Source organism: Poecilia mexicana, unplaced genomic scaffold (assembly GCF_051168715.1).
Source record: "Poecilia mexicana isolate PSO_F unplaced genomic scaffold, ASM5116871v1 scaffold_1, whole genome shotgun sequence".
NCBI classification, from domain to species: domain Eukaryota; kingdom Metazoa; phylum Chordata; class Actinopteri; order Cyprinodontiformes; family Poeciliidae; genus Poecilia; species Poecilia mexicana.
The window spans coordinates 10,900,186-10,917,159 of NW_028263370.1; the positions used below are offsets into that span (position 1 = coordinate 10,900,186).

Here is a 16,974-nt window from a genome sequence, read left to right on the forward strand (position 1 = left end):
TGTCCGGTTGGTTCGCCATTACCATCTTGTCTGTCTGGATCTGGAAGTCCCACAGGATCTTAGCTCGGTCATTCTCCACCACCTTTGGGGGTGTTCCCCACTTTGACCTCGGGGCTTCCAGTCCATATTCGGCACAGATGTTCCTGTACACTATGCCCGCCACTTGGTTATGTCGTTCCATGTACGCTTTCCCTGCCAGCATCTTGCACCCTGCTGTTATGTGCTGGACTGTCTCAGAGGCCTCCTTGCACAACCTACACCTTGGGTCTTGTCTGGTGTGGTGGATCTGAGCCTCTATTGCTCTGGTGTTTAGGGCCTGTTCCTGGGCGGCCAGGATGAGGGCCTCTGTGCTGTCCTTGAGTCCAGCTTTCTCCAGCCTTTGGTAGGATTTCCTGATATCAGCCACTTCAGTTATTTGTCGGTGGTACATCCCATGTAGGGGCTTGTCTTCCCATGATGGTTCCTCCAGCACCTCGTCCTCTGTTCCCCATTGCCTGAGACATTCGCTGAGCACATCGTCCGTTGAGGCTTTGTCCTTGATGTATTTATGGATCTTGGATGTTTCATCCTTGACAGTGGCTCTCACACTCACTAGTCCTCTGCCTCCTTCCTTACGGCTTGTGTACAGTCTCAGGGTGCTGGATTTGGGGTGGAACCCTCCATGCATGGTTAGTAGCTTCCGAGTCTTAACATCCGTGGCCTTTATCTCTTCCATTGGCCAACTAATTATTCCGGCAGGGTATCTGGTTACTGGCAAGGCATAGCTGTTTATTGCACGGATCTTGTTCTTGCCATTGAGCTGGCTTCTCAGGACTTGCCTTATTCGTTGGAGGTATTTGGCTGTGGCTCCTTTCCTTGTGACCTCATCGAGGTTGCCATTTGCTTGTGGTATTCCCAGGTACTTGTAACTGTGCTCTATGTCTGCTATTGTTCCTTCTGGGAGTGAGACCCCTTCTGTGCGGACGACCTTCCCTCTCTTTGTAACCATCCGGCCACACTTCTCTAGTCCGAATGACATCCCAATGTCAGTGCTGTAGATCCTGGTGGTGTGGATCAATGAGTCGATGTCTCGCTCGCTCTTGGCATACAGCTTGATGTCATCCATGTATAGGAGGTGACTGATTGTGGCCCCATTCTTGAGTCGGTATCCGTAGCCAGTCTTGTTGATGATTTGGCTAAGGGGGTTCAGGCCTATGCAGAACAGCAGTGGGGACAGAGCATCTCCTTGGTATATGCCACATTTGATGGACACTTGTGCAAGTGGTTTGCAGTTAGCTTCAAGGGTGGTTTTCCACAGCCCCATCGAGTTTGCAATGAAGGCTCTTAGAGTCCTATTGATGTTGTACATCTCTAAGCATTCAATGATCCAAGTGTGTGGCATTGAGTCATAGGCTTTCTTGTAATCAATCCAAGCAGTGCACAGGCTGGTGTGTCGGGTTTTGCAGTCTCGGGCGACTGTGTGGTCTACAAGGAGTTGGTGTTTGGCTCCTCTACTATTTATGCCGATGCCCTTCTGTGCCGTGCTCATGTATTTATCCATGTGCCCACTTATCTTAGCTGCTATGATGCCTGACATGAGCTTCCATGTTGTAGATAGTTGGATGGGACTGAACCCTTTGAGGGATCCTTCTGGATCAGGATTGTGCGCCCTTCAGTTAACCATTCAGGGTGAGTCCCATTCTGTAGCAGCTGGTTCAGTTGAGCTGCCAGTCGCTCATGGAGGGCAGTGAGTTTCTTTAGCCAGTAGGCATGGATCATGCCCTGGTGCTATCCAGTTTTTCATACCCAAGACTCTTTCTTGGACATTTGCCACAGTGATGGTTACTGGGGCTTGTTCAGGGAGGTTGCTGTGGTCCTCTCGTAGAGAGGTTAGCCACTGTGCATTGCTGTTGTGGGACGCCTGCCTTTCCCATATGCCTTTCCAGTATTGTTCAGTCTCCAGCCTTGGTGGGTCTGCTCTGTTGTTATTACCCTGCCATTGAGAGTACACTTTAGCTGGTTGGGTGGAGAAGAGCCGGTTAATCCTCCTGGCTTCATTCTCTCTTGTGTATCTCTTTAGGCGGCTGGCCAAGGCTTGGAGCCTTTGTTTGGCAGTTTCGAGTGCTTCAGGTATGGGCATCTGGCTGTACTTCTTAGGTACTGATCTTTTCATTGCACCTCTTTGGAGCTCTGACAGTTGGCTCACTTCCCTCCTTGTTATCTTGATCTTAGCCTCTAACCGTCTTTTCCATGGTGGATATTGGGTCTCATGGTTGCTCTTATAGCCAAGCATCTCAAGGATCACTGATGCTGAGTTGTATATCAGTTCATTGGTTTCAGTTATGGTGAGCCTTCTGCCTGGTAGACTACTGAATTTCTTTTTTTCAGCAGCCATTTTTGTCACTGCTTGTGAAAATCATTTACAGTACATATTTGTGTATGTTGCTGGTATATATTTCATTAAAAGTAAAAAAAAAGATATATATATATGAATAACGATATAGCAATTTTTCTTTTTTTACTTTGGAGGTGATCTGTCTGTGGTATTGCTGAGGTGTAATGAAAGCAGATGTGGCTTTAATAGCTTGTTTACTATTGATTTTTTAATATATATATTAATGCCAGGCCAGTTTGCTGGTTAATCAAGCACAGGTTGGTTAGGCGAGAAACAGAGAGCATTTTGTTTGTGCTGCAAAAAGACTGACGGAACAAGATTGAAACAAGAATGAAAACCTTTCATGGTTTCCAACAAAGGAACTAAAAGACAAAGTTTTTGGTTAATGAAAGTGCATAATATATAAGAAGTATAGAAGATGCTACCCCAGTCCATTCTGAACGCAACCTTAACATGAACAAGGCAATTCAGCTGTTATAAGACCTCCAGTGTCTTCAATGCCTGCCTTTGTTCTGATGTTTATAACTTTAAACTGATTAATTATCCTCATCAACTTTGTTTGTTACATTTTGTTTCTTATGTAATGAAAGAGTGAAATGTATTTTAGACTATAAAGGAAAGATGACGATAAACATCCCAAGCATACCAAACATTCAGGTTTGTTTTCACTTTTGCCCTCTTCTTCTGGAAGAACGCTTAAGTGACATCTGGCCTGTATCCAACTTGTGCGTGAGTCATGGTCACTCCCACGTTCTTAAATGAATTCCTGCAAAGAAGTTGTCTTACAAAACACTTCACAGTTGTTTTTGTTTATTTTTTATATCAATGTTTTGACAGTATCTTTATTGTTAAGGTTGGGTTTATTTACACTAAGCTGTCTTTTTCCTGGTAAACAAACAAATTGAATATTTACCTTAAGGTTGTGTTCTGTACTTTACTGATAAAATATGATTCATTTGAAGCAGTTATTAGGCATACAGCTCTGGAAAAAATTAAGAGACCACTTAAAATGATCAGTTTCTCTGATTTTACTTTTAATAGGTATATGTTTGAGTAAAATGGACATTGTTCTTCTATGCTATGAGCTACCAACAATATGTTTCTGAAATTTCAAGCAAACATTTAGTATTTATTTGCAGAAAACGAGAAATGGTCGAAATAACGAAAAAGATTCAGTGCTTTCGAACCTCAAATTAGGCAATGAAAACAAGTTCATATTCATTTAGGAACAGCAACACTAATGTTTTAACTCAGGAAGAGTTCAGAAATCAATTTTGGTAGAATAACCAGGAGGTTTTCAATGGGGTTCAGTGCAGTGGTCTGAACCCCAGAGCTGAATATATATCTTCGTTTGATAGTCAGTGATGAGGAGGTTAGTGTATAATTATCTGTTTTAATTAGCCAACTTTCACAATGTCCTCTATCCTTTAGTGTGCAGTTGGGGAAAAAAGGCCCGAGGATGTCAGGATTTTTTTTAGGCTATTTATATGGAAATTGGGGCAAAATATCAGTAACAAGTGACAAACAAATCCAAAAAAATTAAAAGTGTAATAAAGTGGGATGAAGTGGAGAACAATGTTTGAGCATGTAAAGAAAAGGAGGTTCAAAACCTCTTAGAAAGCTAAGTAAACAGAAAGCAATTTTGCTTCCAATTATTGCTAATTGTTACCTGCTGGCTAACACTTTATGATTAATTAATGAGCTGTAAAAAGGTTTTCATTTCCAAGGTATTACATAAGAACAGTCCCATAATTTCTAAAAGTAATTTCTAATCTCAGAATATTTCACTGTCAGCCATTTGGCCAATAACATGGAATTGGAAAGAATATAATTTTACCATCGATCAGTATGACTATGATCTCCTTGCAAAAAGTGGGACAGACAAGACAGACTTCAAAAAGATTTAGAACTAGAAGGTTTTTTTTTTAATGAAAGGAATAAGTAATCCACTTGTCTAAAGCCTGCGAAATAGCCATCCATCCATTCATGGATTACACATTAATGCCCAAATGGGCCATCCATGGATGGTCCATCCATCTCCAACTAAATATGTCTCAAATTTCCAAGGAAAATATAGTCAGGCTGCTCAATGGTTAAGTTACCCTATATTTGTTCCATCCATCCTTCTATCTATCTATCTATCTATCTATCTATCTATCTATCTATCTATCTATCTATCTATCTATCTATCTATCTATCTATCTATCTATCTATCTATCTATCTATCTATCTATCTATCTATCTATCTATCTATCTATCCAATATTACTACAAGTTCAGAGCTTCTCTGCTTAGCTGCGACTTTTTCCTGGAGGTCTGGAAGCACTATCGCTGCCATTAACACTTTACTTTTTATTTAATATAGAAATGACTCTTAGACCTGTGTTGTTTTCATGTCTACTCTGTTAAAAACTTCAGTTGGTTGTGGCAGAAGGCTCATGTGAGCTGGTTCTGTTAGAGGTTTCCTCCTGTTTTTTTGTAACTGGCTATAAAGATATAGTGCAAAATGTGCAGGAAATTGGGCAAGATGTATAACAATAATATCTAAGGGTGAGCACTTGTTTGACAGTCATGTGGGCCTGGGGAAAAAGAGATCTAGTAAAGATGATCCACTGTGTGTTTTAGTTTTAAGCTTCTTGCTGGGGCCAAAATACTATTTTTATGTCTGTCAGACTGCTTTATTATAAAATTGTCTTTCCCAGTTCATATGTTACATGGAGACTTAAGACACCTGTTTTTTTCAGTTTAGGAGAGTTTTATATGACTAAATTGTTAAAAAAAAAAAAGGCATCAGGAGCTTGTCAGACAGTGGACTGAATTTCTACTGAAAAAGCACCAAACTTTTGAGAACAAATAATCAAAACAACTTTGAATACTGAAAAGAAGATCCTATTCTTTTGAACTAAAGTTTAAATCAGGGTTGACTGAGGGCTTTTGCATATTTAATTATGAAACAAAATTTAAATAACATTGAAAACATTGAAACTATGTGTAAAAAGAGCATTCTGGAGAACTAATTAAGCAAGTGATCCAGTAAGTTTCTCTTAACGTCATGTCCCGGTTAATGTACCGCAAACATCACAAAAGGACCTCCCTGCAGTGGAATGCAGATTTTCTGAATGCATTTGTGATTTCTTTTCTGCCTTGCCATGTCTGAAGTTCTCACTGGTGCTTTAAGTGCAGTCTCATTGCAAGATAAGATTTGGTTCATTGTACTAAAAGACCCATTAAACACCTGTGTGGGCAAACTCGAGGTGTTTGCCCACACAGGGTCTGTGAGACTTGATTTAGGCCTATTCTGAGGAGGAGGAGAAAGCTGGGTTTTTTTTTTTTGGTTTTTTTTTGTTCTGGATACCTGTCAGTTTTCTAGATTTTTCTGCTCTGCCAGTGACATCAGGAAGTGGTGTATATGCTGGTAACTAAGGACTCTGGGTACAAAAATGAAGAGCACAGCAGTTTTTAGTCAAATGTGAATCACAGTTTTATGCAAGAACAGTTTCAGCACAGACTTATGTTCCATAGCTAAGCATCAAGCAAACATTTGCTAAGTTTAGTTTAGTTTTCAGTCAGTGCAGTAAGTCTCTGAAAGCACAGTGGTTGAACAATAACACAGTTTATCAAAGTGTCAGGTAAGCTATGTAATTTGTATAAACCTTTAACCCTGCAGTCAAAATGTCAAGTTAACAATGCATACTTAATTAAGGGAGTTAACAACTGACAGTCTTAAAATAAAAAAGGGGGTGGCATTTCTTGAACAGACTCTCCCTCAGTATGGCATTACTGGAAATTTGTCAGTAACCAATCACCTTTGAGAACTATTGCAGTTGGTGCGCATGCAGAGCACCATGTCAAATATGTTGGCAGTAAAAGCTGCAGTGTGAGAAAACACTGCATGTGTGAAGCCAAAGCGACGACACACAGGGAATGTTGTAGAGCAGACACGGTTTCACCCATGGTTTAAAAAAAACAATCTGCACTGCTCAGATTTGATGCTTGTGTCTAGATCGGAAAGATATTCTTTTGAATTTTACAAATACTTTAAGCTCAAAATATTATGGGACCTAGACTCACCAGGCACTATTGGTGTGGTGGTTATGTCTCACCACAATTGAGCCCTTTTTACCTTCAGAGTTCTCTTAATTCTTAATCGCACAGGTTCAACAAGGTATCTGAAACTTTTAGATTTTAGTTCACATCACGCAACCGTAACAAATATGCTTTCTGTGATGCCATCACATCCCAAAGGTGGAACTGGACTGAGATCTGATGGCTGTGGAGGCCACTGAAGTACAGTGAACTCATTGTCAAGTTCAAGAAACCAGTTTGAGATTATTCAGCTGAAACTCGCCATCAGAAGATGGTCATACTGGCCATTGTGGGCTGGATGTGGTCAGCAAAAATACTTAAGTATTTTCTGGTGCTGAAACACAGCTCAGTTGGAATTACTGATATTTTCTCAGCACCCACAGTGTACTGAGAAAATATCCTCCACACCATTTCATACCAGGGAGCAGCTTCAACGATAAATGCAAAACAAAATCGATCCATGCTTCTTTTTTGTTTATGCAAAATTCCAACCTGGCCACCTAAATGTCATTGGAAACTGGACCGAGTAACAATGGCTTTTAAGCCACCTTTGACTTTCCATCATCTTAAACAAGTCTGCCTGTTCTCATTTGACCTTTGACACCATCAAGACATATTTATTCATACAAGCACCATTCTCCACCAAACCCCAGAAGTTTGGCTGTATGCAAAAACTCCTGTAGATCAGCAGTTCATAATCAGACCAGTTCATCTGATTATGAACTAAAGATCATGCCACATTTAGTCACCTAAATCCTCTTTCTTCTCTATTTTGATTCTTGCTTTCAACTTCAGCAAATCGTCACAACATCTGGATATGCAAAAATGCATAGAGTTGCTGCCATGTGATTGGGTGAGTTATTATTTGAGTTTACAAGTGTATAAATACAAACATCACACAGAAAGAATCTAGAAAAATACAGAAGCATTATGTGAAAAAAAATTTATTTTTAGAAACATTATTTGAATCTAATCTACAGAATTTCTATGCAAAAATATTCAAACTGAGCAGTTTAAAAAAAATCCATACCAGTAAAAGTTTGTTGGATTCTCACTGACCACAACAACTGAGTAAAAGAAAAACCACAAAAAAGGAGCATCAACAATCACTCATCATTCTAGCGTGGCGGAAACCCCCGATGTGGCCCTCCCCTTCCCCTGAACCCCCCTCTGTCTCCACGGAAATTGGGTCTGTTCCGTTCTCTCCCTCTGTCTCCGCCTCTCCCAGCATTTGGCCCCCCGCGGCCCCCTCTGGGTGCTCCACCTCCACGGTCCGATTTGAGTTTCACAGGTGATTTTGGCCGCAGCCTCTCTATTTCTTCTGTGCAGCCAGATAAATGGGAGTCGGGCATGGGGAAGTGTGAGGCGTAGGTCTCCGGGTTAAAGTTGGTGTTCGTTAATGTGGGACCAACAGTCACCCAGCCTGGAAGCAGAAAGAAAAACAGTAGTTACATAACCAAGATCAGCTATAAATCAAAAAGAGCAAAAAGAATTTAATCATGAATCCAAATATTTTTAACATTTTTTGTATTTTTATTTTTTACAATAAATGTCTGACTATCCCACCTGGTCTGATGGTTGAGTCTCTTCCAAACAGGTGCAGCCTCCTGCGACCCAAACAAAAATGCTCAATGATGTGGAAGATCTCCACCGGTTTCTCCACATTTCCCATCTCAGGCTCCTCAGTAATAATCAAGTCAATGTCCACATTGGCATGGATGAAGTCGCCATCAGTACTCCTTCGCACAGTTCCCTTGATTCCCATCAAGCAGTGCTCCTGGAATAAACACACCTTACTCATTAGTACATTTTATACCACAGTGACTCGTAATATAAAAACCTAACTTATGTCCTAATGTGGAATATTTTCAGGCATAAAGATAACAGGTAAATTATTTTATCACGATTTTTTTTTTATTTTTTATGAAAGCACACAATGAAACGGCAGCAATTAAAAATGTTGCTGTTACTTGGGCAACAGAAAACTACAAACAAATACATTTGTGACGTATTCAGTGGACATTCGTCCCTCTAATAATACCGATTCCTTCCAAAATTGTTCTGTGTCGCCCATCTAATCAGCAGTCATCATTCTAGTCCCTTCATTTAGTTTCCTTAAAAACTAGATAAAGTGCAGATAGCTCTGACAAGAAACAACAAGAAAGTGATAGAGCAAACTAGTTGGTTTTCCTTCCTGTTCCGTGTAAAGGTTATGCTACCAGGAAAAAAGTTGGGTCACCCCATGATCACTAAGTCTTTTTAAAAGGTAGAGTCTCTGAGAACAGTTCTTCAAAATATAGTCAGTGTTTTTGGCAAAGTTGAGCTGACTGTCCAGGAACGACCCAAGGTATTTAAAATTTGGCACAGTTTCAACAGGTTGGCCATCGAGAGAAACTGGAACCACTTTAAGATCTTGTTTAGATCATTTAATTAGCTCTACATTCTTAAGATAATGAAAAATTAATAATAAATAATAAAGACTTTGCGGTATTCTGATTTAGTATGTAATTATATTAGCTGCGTTACCACCCCCACGGCACTAGAGGCAGTAGCAACCCTGAAAACATGCGACTAAGGAGCAGATTTAGAAGTACACCGAAAGCTACAGAATCAGTGCTCCTCCGTAGCACTGATTGGCTCAGCAATGTAACGTGATCCTCTGCAGCAAGTGATGGCAAAGCGGGGCGTCATAACGACTTTACACAAGTGTGTCTTTACCTCCGCGGCAGAGGCTCCGCCGAACCCCTGAGACCGACTCATCGAACCCAGGTTAAGAACCACTGCTCTAACATGAAATGTTCCTGTTTTGGTGGGAACAAGTTTTTCCAGAATGGCACTGCCTGAGTTCTTTAGACAGTTTCATTTCAAAACTCTGGACTTTTCCAGATTAAAGTTTTTTACATTTGTCAAAAAATGTGGGCTATTTACAACATCTTGGTGGAAACATATTTGATATTTATGAATGTTGAGTTCAGACTAAAAACAGAAACTAGAGATGGAGCAGAAAAAGACTTATGAAGAGAATAAGTGACCATTATCTTTACAAAGACTAGGCTGCCAATTTAATCTTGATTGTGGTTGAGCATTGACCTGGAAGTCAAGTACTGAAATATCTGATTTCTTTGTTTTTTAGCCTTGTCATTAAATGCATCACAATTAAGAACTACCACAATTATTGGTGTAAATAGTTAGTTACACAAGATACTTTTTTTAACAGTGTGACAATTAGGGGTTTGAGGAAAAATGATTTTTTTTACCTCGTGATCAAAATCCGCAATTTTATATAGTAGTTTACATGAACATACAATTGCAGCATATCAGTTTATTTGGTTCTTATGTGTATGTGCATTGTACCTTAGTCCTCTGAAAAACTGCTTTTGGGTCCAGGGCCTTGGTTTTTCCTGGGTTATTCTTGTTGGTTTTGATCCAGCATATGTCCTCACACCTCCTGAAACCCCACTTTCTCAGGCACTGAAATCAGGTTAAGGAGTTTGTAACAAGAGCATTTGGTAGCTCATGCCAACATCTGACTTCTTTATTAAAAGGTTTGATAGTAAGGTTTCCTTGGTAGGGTGTAGATCAGTTATGCTTCCAGCAGTACTTAATTAAGTTAAACAAACACCAGTCAGTTGCTTTCATGCCAGTGTGGCCAGTTACTGGGTCATCAAAACAGCTTGAAAGCTATAAAAGTAAAACAATAAGACCCTTATATAAACTTTGAACTTTTCTTTTATACTTGTTACTCATTCAAAATGAGAAAATCTTAAAAAAAAAAAAACATGCTCAGAGTCAACCAGCAACTCTAAATTTCTCTACTTAGAAAAAATTTTCAGAGTTTGCATCCTTCAACAGATTTAAACACACAACCTAAATCTCAAGTCCTTTAGATTTAAAATGTGAAAATTCCTGCAGAGTCAGTACTGAAAGAAACAAAACAAAACAAAAACTGTTGCATAAACATACCAGGACATGTAAAAACCACAATAAAAGACATTTTCATCCCACAGGGCGAGGCTGTGACTCATTGTGACTGATAAGTCTAATGGATTAACGTCACAACAGTAGACAACTGTCATCAGGAAAAATAAAGGTCTTTGTGAGTTGTTTTGCCAAGCAGGAAATAAGATGCCTATGGTGGCGAACAAATACCAAGCATAGTGCAGGTATGAAGGAAAACACACGAAAGGCGCCAAAAACCCAACAGTTAACATGTTGCCAAGGTAATGGGATAGGTCTCAGTGATAAGAAATGAAAAAAATAAGTTAAAATAATATTTATTCATGCAAACCAGGAAAAAGGAAGAAGTATGTTTTAAAGTATGATGAATTAGCCTGTTACCAACAGCAACTGGTGTCTGAATTAATCACATAAGGCTGTTACCATTCTGCCCAGGTCCAGACCTTCTCCAGAGCCACACCAGAGAAAGACGAAGGAGCGTAAAGCTGATATCTCCTCAATCTCCAATCTCATGATCTATAACAGCCACAATTGGAAAATAATGAAAATAATAAAAATCCCCATAGCAAATATATCATAGAAATGAGTAAACATTTTATATAATGCTAAGTCTTATTATTATAAGCTCTAAAAAAAAAAGTTTCACTAGTAATCAAACAGATCATTGCACAGTCTTGTTGTTCTTTGTTTCTGTTGGAGATCTTTATCAACACAAACCAACCAGTTTATTTTGCTGTTTTGTTTTACACAGAACAGCTGGCTCATAGTAGTCACATTTTCACATTTTATTACAACCATTTTTTTTATGTTTGTTTATGTTGTTATTTGTGTCTGGAAGTCAGATTTTTCCAAACTTCCCATCAAAAGCTCAAGAACACCCCTTAACGTTTAAATATCCCCACATGTGTTACTAAAGCCACCCAAATTGAGTGTCCCATATAGCTGGCATCCAATTACGTATCTTTTAAAAGAGATGGAAGGCTGTTTCCATCGCTTTTAAACCAGTGAGACACCAGCAACCTCCATTTGCCAAACTCAACGGAAAACGGAGGTTGTCAGCGTTGTATATCATTATTATTATATCTTTTAACTATGATGTTCTCTCTCTCTCTTTACAGAAGCTACATTTGGTCCGGCATTCTGTTTAGCTTTGACACTTTCCTGTAGGTAGGCACTGGCTGAAATACTTAACACCAACAACTTAACATTCACATTTGCTCTATAGATTTTTGGATCACTGCTTCTGTTTTTATGGGTATGCTTTGTCTTCTCAAATTGTGGGAAGTTTGTTCCTCTTAAAGGGGAGTTTTCCTCTCCACTGTCGCTACATGCATGGTCAGTAAAGGAACTGCTGTAAAGTCTACAACACAATGCAAGCGACTGTCCACTGTTGCAAGTCAATGCAATCTGCTGGGTTTCCTTAGATATGAAACTTAACTGCATTGTTTGATAAATAGGATCAATTAGGATGTATGGATGACTGGATTGACATTTTTTGTTTGTCTTTGTAAACCATCTAGGGACATGTGAAGTGAGGCTATATAAATAAACTGCACTGAATTGAAAGCTTAATAGATTTAAGTTGCTTTTTACAAGAGAAGTCAAAAGCAACACTGTTGCAATAAATTCTAGTGCCCCTCCAAACTAGGTCAAATGATATTCAGAAATGAATGCACTGGGTGCAGCTACTAAATAAGAACCAGCGATAAAATAAATTATGTACTGACATCATCCCAGGTCCAGAAGCGTTCTGTGTGACTGATGCCTGACTCCCTGTAATATTCCTCCAGGGGAGGCTCAATCAGGATCACGTCAAACTCGCTTTTTAATTCCCGCAGGTCGAAATGCTCCGGATCCGCCTGGAGATACCTGAACACAAATTTATATATTTAATACATATTTGAAACCAGGTTAAGCATCACAGCTTAAGTAGTTATTTAACTTACATAGGAGGAATGTTGGTGCTGGAGATGTGTTCATCTTTGAGTCTAATCAACTCTCGCAGTTTAGGATACTCTTCAAATCGGTCAGCCAAGCCTTAAACACAGAAGACATAGTTCGCACAAGAACACAAGCCAAAAAAACACACAAAAAAACCCAACTATAAATAATATACTCACCAACGTCCCTGATGAAATTTTGTGGTCTGTGTCCAGTGTCTACAAAGTGCTGACAATAGTCATTGTGGGGGTTTAAACTTTGGGTACCCTGAGAATTTTAGAATGGGAGAAAGTCAGTGAGGAGGGAAGGAAATACATTTGCAAAGTAGGGCAAGAACCAAAAAAAATTATTGGGTGTTTTTAACCCATTTTACAATTTAACTTCAATGCACATGAAAATACTTAATTGTGCCACAAAGATAAAAATTTTATAGATTTCATATGAACAAAGCTAAGTTGTCCATCATTGCCATCATTTCTGAGTCATGTACGTTGAAATAAGTGCATACTTGACAATGAAATGAAATACCTCATTTACTGTTAGAATGTGCATCTCCAAAAAAAAAAAAAAAAAAAAAGAAAATTGTCATATTCTATAAAAATAAATACAGTACCAAGCAAAAATAGTAATTCTAGGGAGTTTAGGTTAAATGCATGGACTAGAAGAATATCAACGTGTGACAAGGCGGAGATGAAAACTGAGCCACAGTTTTGCTGCAGATTCTCTGCTGGATTGAAGTCTGAACTTTGACACCTTCCACTGACAGTAAGTTAACCGACCCAACAAAACCTGTCCTTCAAGCTGCAAAGTCACAGCTAAAATAAGACTTGTTTATCTCAAGAGCGTCACTGTCTGAAAGACATGAATGATGACCAGTCATGTGTAACACGCCTCAAGGTGACAAAACAGAGCTTTTAGTTTGTATTTATTTTCTTTAGCTTTTCATGTCTGCCAAACCTAATGTAGTTCAGACAGATTTGTGATTTTTTTCACATCTAGTTAAATTCAAAATCCAGACAGACTGCAAAGCAGGGGTCAATGTTATATACCAATAATTTTGACTTATTGGTATCCAATAAGTCAAAATTGAATACCAAGATTTATGGATGGTTTTTTTTTTGTATGTCATGAAAGAAACTAAATGTAATGATTACAGGAGATGACAAAAAACTTGAATTAAACACGTGAGTGTCAGTAATTAAAGAATATAAACTCTGTAAAAGTGGATTTTAAAAACGTAAACATATTTTCTGTTTTTTTCCCTGAGGACCTTAAATGCCTTGGCAAACTCCACTTTCTGTTACTCAAAACAGAGTTATTTCAGTAAGTCACAACTTAAAACCACAACTTTCCAAAGGGTGAAACTCGTTGCAGGACATACCAGTGCCATTGACGTCTTAACTAGGAAGTGCTGCTGAATTCTGGAGAGATTCCAGCATCATGTGGTTCTGAGTATTTATCAAAATCTTCTTCCTGATACTGTCCTGTAAGGAGGGGTTTTGTTGACTTACCCAACACTAACCAATTAAAAGTTTCATCTACAGTTATTGGAAATTATGACGTAGTTAATGCAGGGCACAAGTTCTACTGCCTCAATAAAATAAACTTTCTAAACTAATCCTCTGATGACATTTTTGAAAAAGGGTGCAAAAAATATGTTCCGACCTTGAGGAAAGTACTGGAATCCTTGTATACTTCCTCGTACGGGTTGCTCTCCTCTTCTTGCTGCACTTCTACTTCATCCTAGCTCACACGAACACAGCATGTACAAACACACAATTTAGAATGAAGACATATGCATTTTGTGTAATACAAGCAACACAATATTGATATATTTCTACAAATGTCAATCATTTGTTTAAAAGAAAAAAAAAAGAGAGAAAAATCACAATCATTGTGAATTGACTTTTATGGAGCCACAATTATTAATAGTTGGATTCTCTGTTGTGATTATATATGAAAATACAACAACGAGATTAAGAGAACTGACCTTGAAAACAAAACAAAACAAAACAAAACGAAAACCTAAGAATTTGGAGTAAGAAACAAAAAGGGGAAAAACACGATTCATTTTCTTTTTCTGGTAGTGGGCAGTACTAAGAGTGACGTAACACTGAGATCACTAAATGAGTACAGGTAGGCTGACCCGATACCAGACTGTGACATAAAAAAAAAATCATGAGTTATTGGCTGAATCACATCACAGCCCTTGAAACACTTCCTTGTACTCTAAGAAAAAATATAAAAACACAGAGATCAGATATCGGATATGCAAAGAGCATCCTAACATTTAACAATGTCCTCTGACTTGTAATGAAACAACTTTAAGTGAATTGTAAAATGGAGTCAAAGAGAGTGTTAGACAACCAGTGCTTAACATTTAACTTAATCTTCAGCAGAATTCAGGAGATTGTGTTCCCTGCAGGTTTATTATTTGTAAAAATACAAATGCATTCCTGGAAACTTTACAAGAAACATGATTCAGAGTGCTGTTTGCCTTTTAATTAACTTGTACCAAATGCTTTATACATTTTTTGTTAACTCTGTTTCTATTTTATGCCATCATTAAGCCTGTTTTTAAAGATAAAGTGGACACTTCTTTAAGTGGTGTATATGCATGACAAACATCGAGTCAACACACTCACTTTTTGCTCTTCTACATCTTCCTCTGTGTCCTCTCCGTCTGTCTGTGGCTTTTTTTTAGAAGGAGGGGCTGAACTATCATATGAAGCTCTGTAAAACAAAACAGTTATAATGTCCTCAAGTGCCTGCACATTCTAAACAAGATGCGACCTTTGACAGTGATCATATTTTTGTTTTGACAGACTGCATATACGGTCATTTTTATTCCTAATCACACCTGCTACAAATTAAACCACTCCACATCTCAACTGCATTATAAAAAGATGCAATGCAGGACAACTGCTTCTCAGAAAAAAAAAAAAAAAAAAAAAAACTGTAGGCAAAAACCCAACTGTACACATGCAAGTGGTATTAAATGCACGTGCTTGTTTTACATCTATGGAAAAAAAAAAAAAAACAATGCATTGCTGCTTAACAAAAAAAGTGCCTTCCGGAAAGGTGATGAAAAGAAACAGAACTAACCACATTGTGTTCATACCAGCTTTGCACATACAGAGTTTGGATTTTTTCCAGTTCTTTTTTTCTTTTTTCTTCAAGGATAAAACAATATTTAGTTGTTTACACCTTCCCATCCTTTGTGATCAAAAAAGCTTTCCCACAGTACAAGATCATCTTTCACTGTGAAAAGGACATGTTAAGGCTAATGTCCAGTAACTGTTTTCCTCCACACTTTGCACTTTTGCATGTTGGCCAAAAAAATTATTCATTATATTCTCATCTGACCAGAGTTCCTTACATAGTTTTAGACAAATTTCAAAGCAAATGTATTGTGGTTTTCTTTCAACAACAGCTGCCTTGAGTACACAATCACAAATTGTCCTGTTGACAAATTCTCCCCAGCTCCCACAGAAGTTACCACAGGTCTGTTGACTGTGATAACTTAGGTGGACACCCATGTCTTGACAGATTTACAGATGTGTCTGTACTCCTTACTTTTCAGGTGATGCTTGTGGATTATGACATGTCATAAAACTGGGATATAATTTTATATCTTAACTCTGCTTTAAACTCAACAGCTGGAGTTATAATATGAAAATATGTGAAAATAACATTTATTATGCACAATTCTTGGTTCAGACCTTGTCAAATTTGGATTAAACATCTACACCAAATTTTAAAATCCTATACTGAAAGAAAATATAGATTTGGAAAACTAGGCTTTTTAAATTAATCTTCTTAATCTGATTTTCACTTTTATTTCTTTTCAAATGTATTAGTAGCTGCAGATATTGTCTGTGTCAATGTGTTTTATCTTACCTGCATATTTCTCTTGTCTCTTCTATCTCTTTGAGCTCATCTTTACTGTGCAGGACAACTCCAATGCGGTCTGCGCTCTCAGCTCCTAACTGTTGGTTGAAAAGAATAACAAACATTACAACTATACAGCATAATGTTAGTAACGTGTCTTAAGCTATGTCTCCCGTCAGTCAATATCCTGCTTTTTGTTGTTGTTTATTTTTGCAATGTTTTAGCTTACTGTTAGCTAGAGTCTCGAAAATCAATCCGTTGCATTAATTTACACAGGAAGTAAAACTAGTACCCGTTTTCTTCAGATATGGGGGAGTTATGTAAGCACCTGTCGATCAAATTAAGTTTTGTCCGTGATAAAGAGTTTATTCATCCAGTATAAGCCTGCAGCTATTGCTGCTAAAGCTAACTGATTGATTTGTATACTTGCCTGCTGAGCTAAGAGTTGCCTCCTTAGCTTTTGTCTCTCGCGTATCTCTTGAAGTCGGCTGTTCATTTCTTTAATAATGGCTTAATAGTTTCTTAAAATGCACATAAATAAAACTCAGTCAAGATGCATTTAAATCTCTCCATACATCTAACAGTAGCAAGTTCCAATCAAAACCTGCTAAGGGAAGATAGCCGCTAAAATTCACAATAGGTACGCTTGTTATGTACACTGGAACACACGACTTTCTCGATGTTGGAATCTCTTCAAGCGCGGCTTTTGAAACTGGGGCTCTTGCT

General features: G+C 38.3%; 1 protein-coding gene across 1 annotated transcript; it reads right to left on the reverse strand.

The window, feature by feature from the left end:
• Positions 1 to 7,387: 7,387 nt before the first annotated feature.
• mettl14 (methyltransferase 14, N6-adenosine-methyltransferase non-catalytic subunit) lies at positions 7,388 to 16,912 on the reverse strand. The gene is made up of 11 exons (XM_015004977.2): positions 16,679 to 16,912; positions 16,258 to 16,346; positions 15,003 to 15,090; positions 14,023 to 14,100; positions 12,537 to 12,624; positions 12,363 to 12,453; positions 12,144 to 12,285; positions 10,840 to 10,932; positions 9,814 to 9,930; positions 8,026 to 8,236; positions 7,388 to 7,882 (listed from the first exon to the last, which is right to left on the reverse strand). The coding sequence occupies exons 1-11, from the start codon at positions 16,742 to 16,744 to the stop codon at positions 7,578 to 7,580; spliced, it is 1,368 nt and encodes a 455-aa protein (XP_014860463.1). The 5' UTR covers positions 16,745 to 16,912; the 3' UTR covers positions 7,388 to 7,577.
• Positions 16,913 to 16,974: the final 62 nt, after the last annotated feature.

What these genes read in the sequence shown, in the direction of transcription:
- mettl14 (XM_015004977.2), bottom strand. Translation starts at nt 16,744, where the DNA reads ATGAACAGCCGACTTCAAGAGATACGCGAGAGACAAAAGCTAAGGAGG. An exon ending in ATTCCAGTACTTTCCTCAAG is followed by an intron (nt 12,625 to 14,022) that starts GTCGGAACATAT and finishes TAAAATTCTCAG; the next exon opens with GGTACCCAAAGTTTAAACCC. An exon ending in AGACTCAACCATCAGACCAG is followed by an intron (nt 7,883 to 8,025) that starts GTGGGATAGTCA and finishes TTCTGCTTCCAG; the next exon opens with GCTGGGTGACTGTTGGTCCC.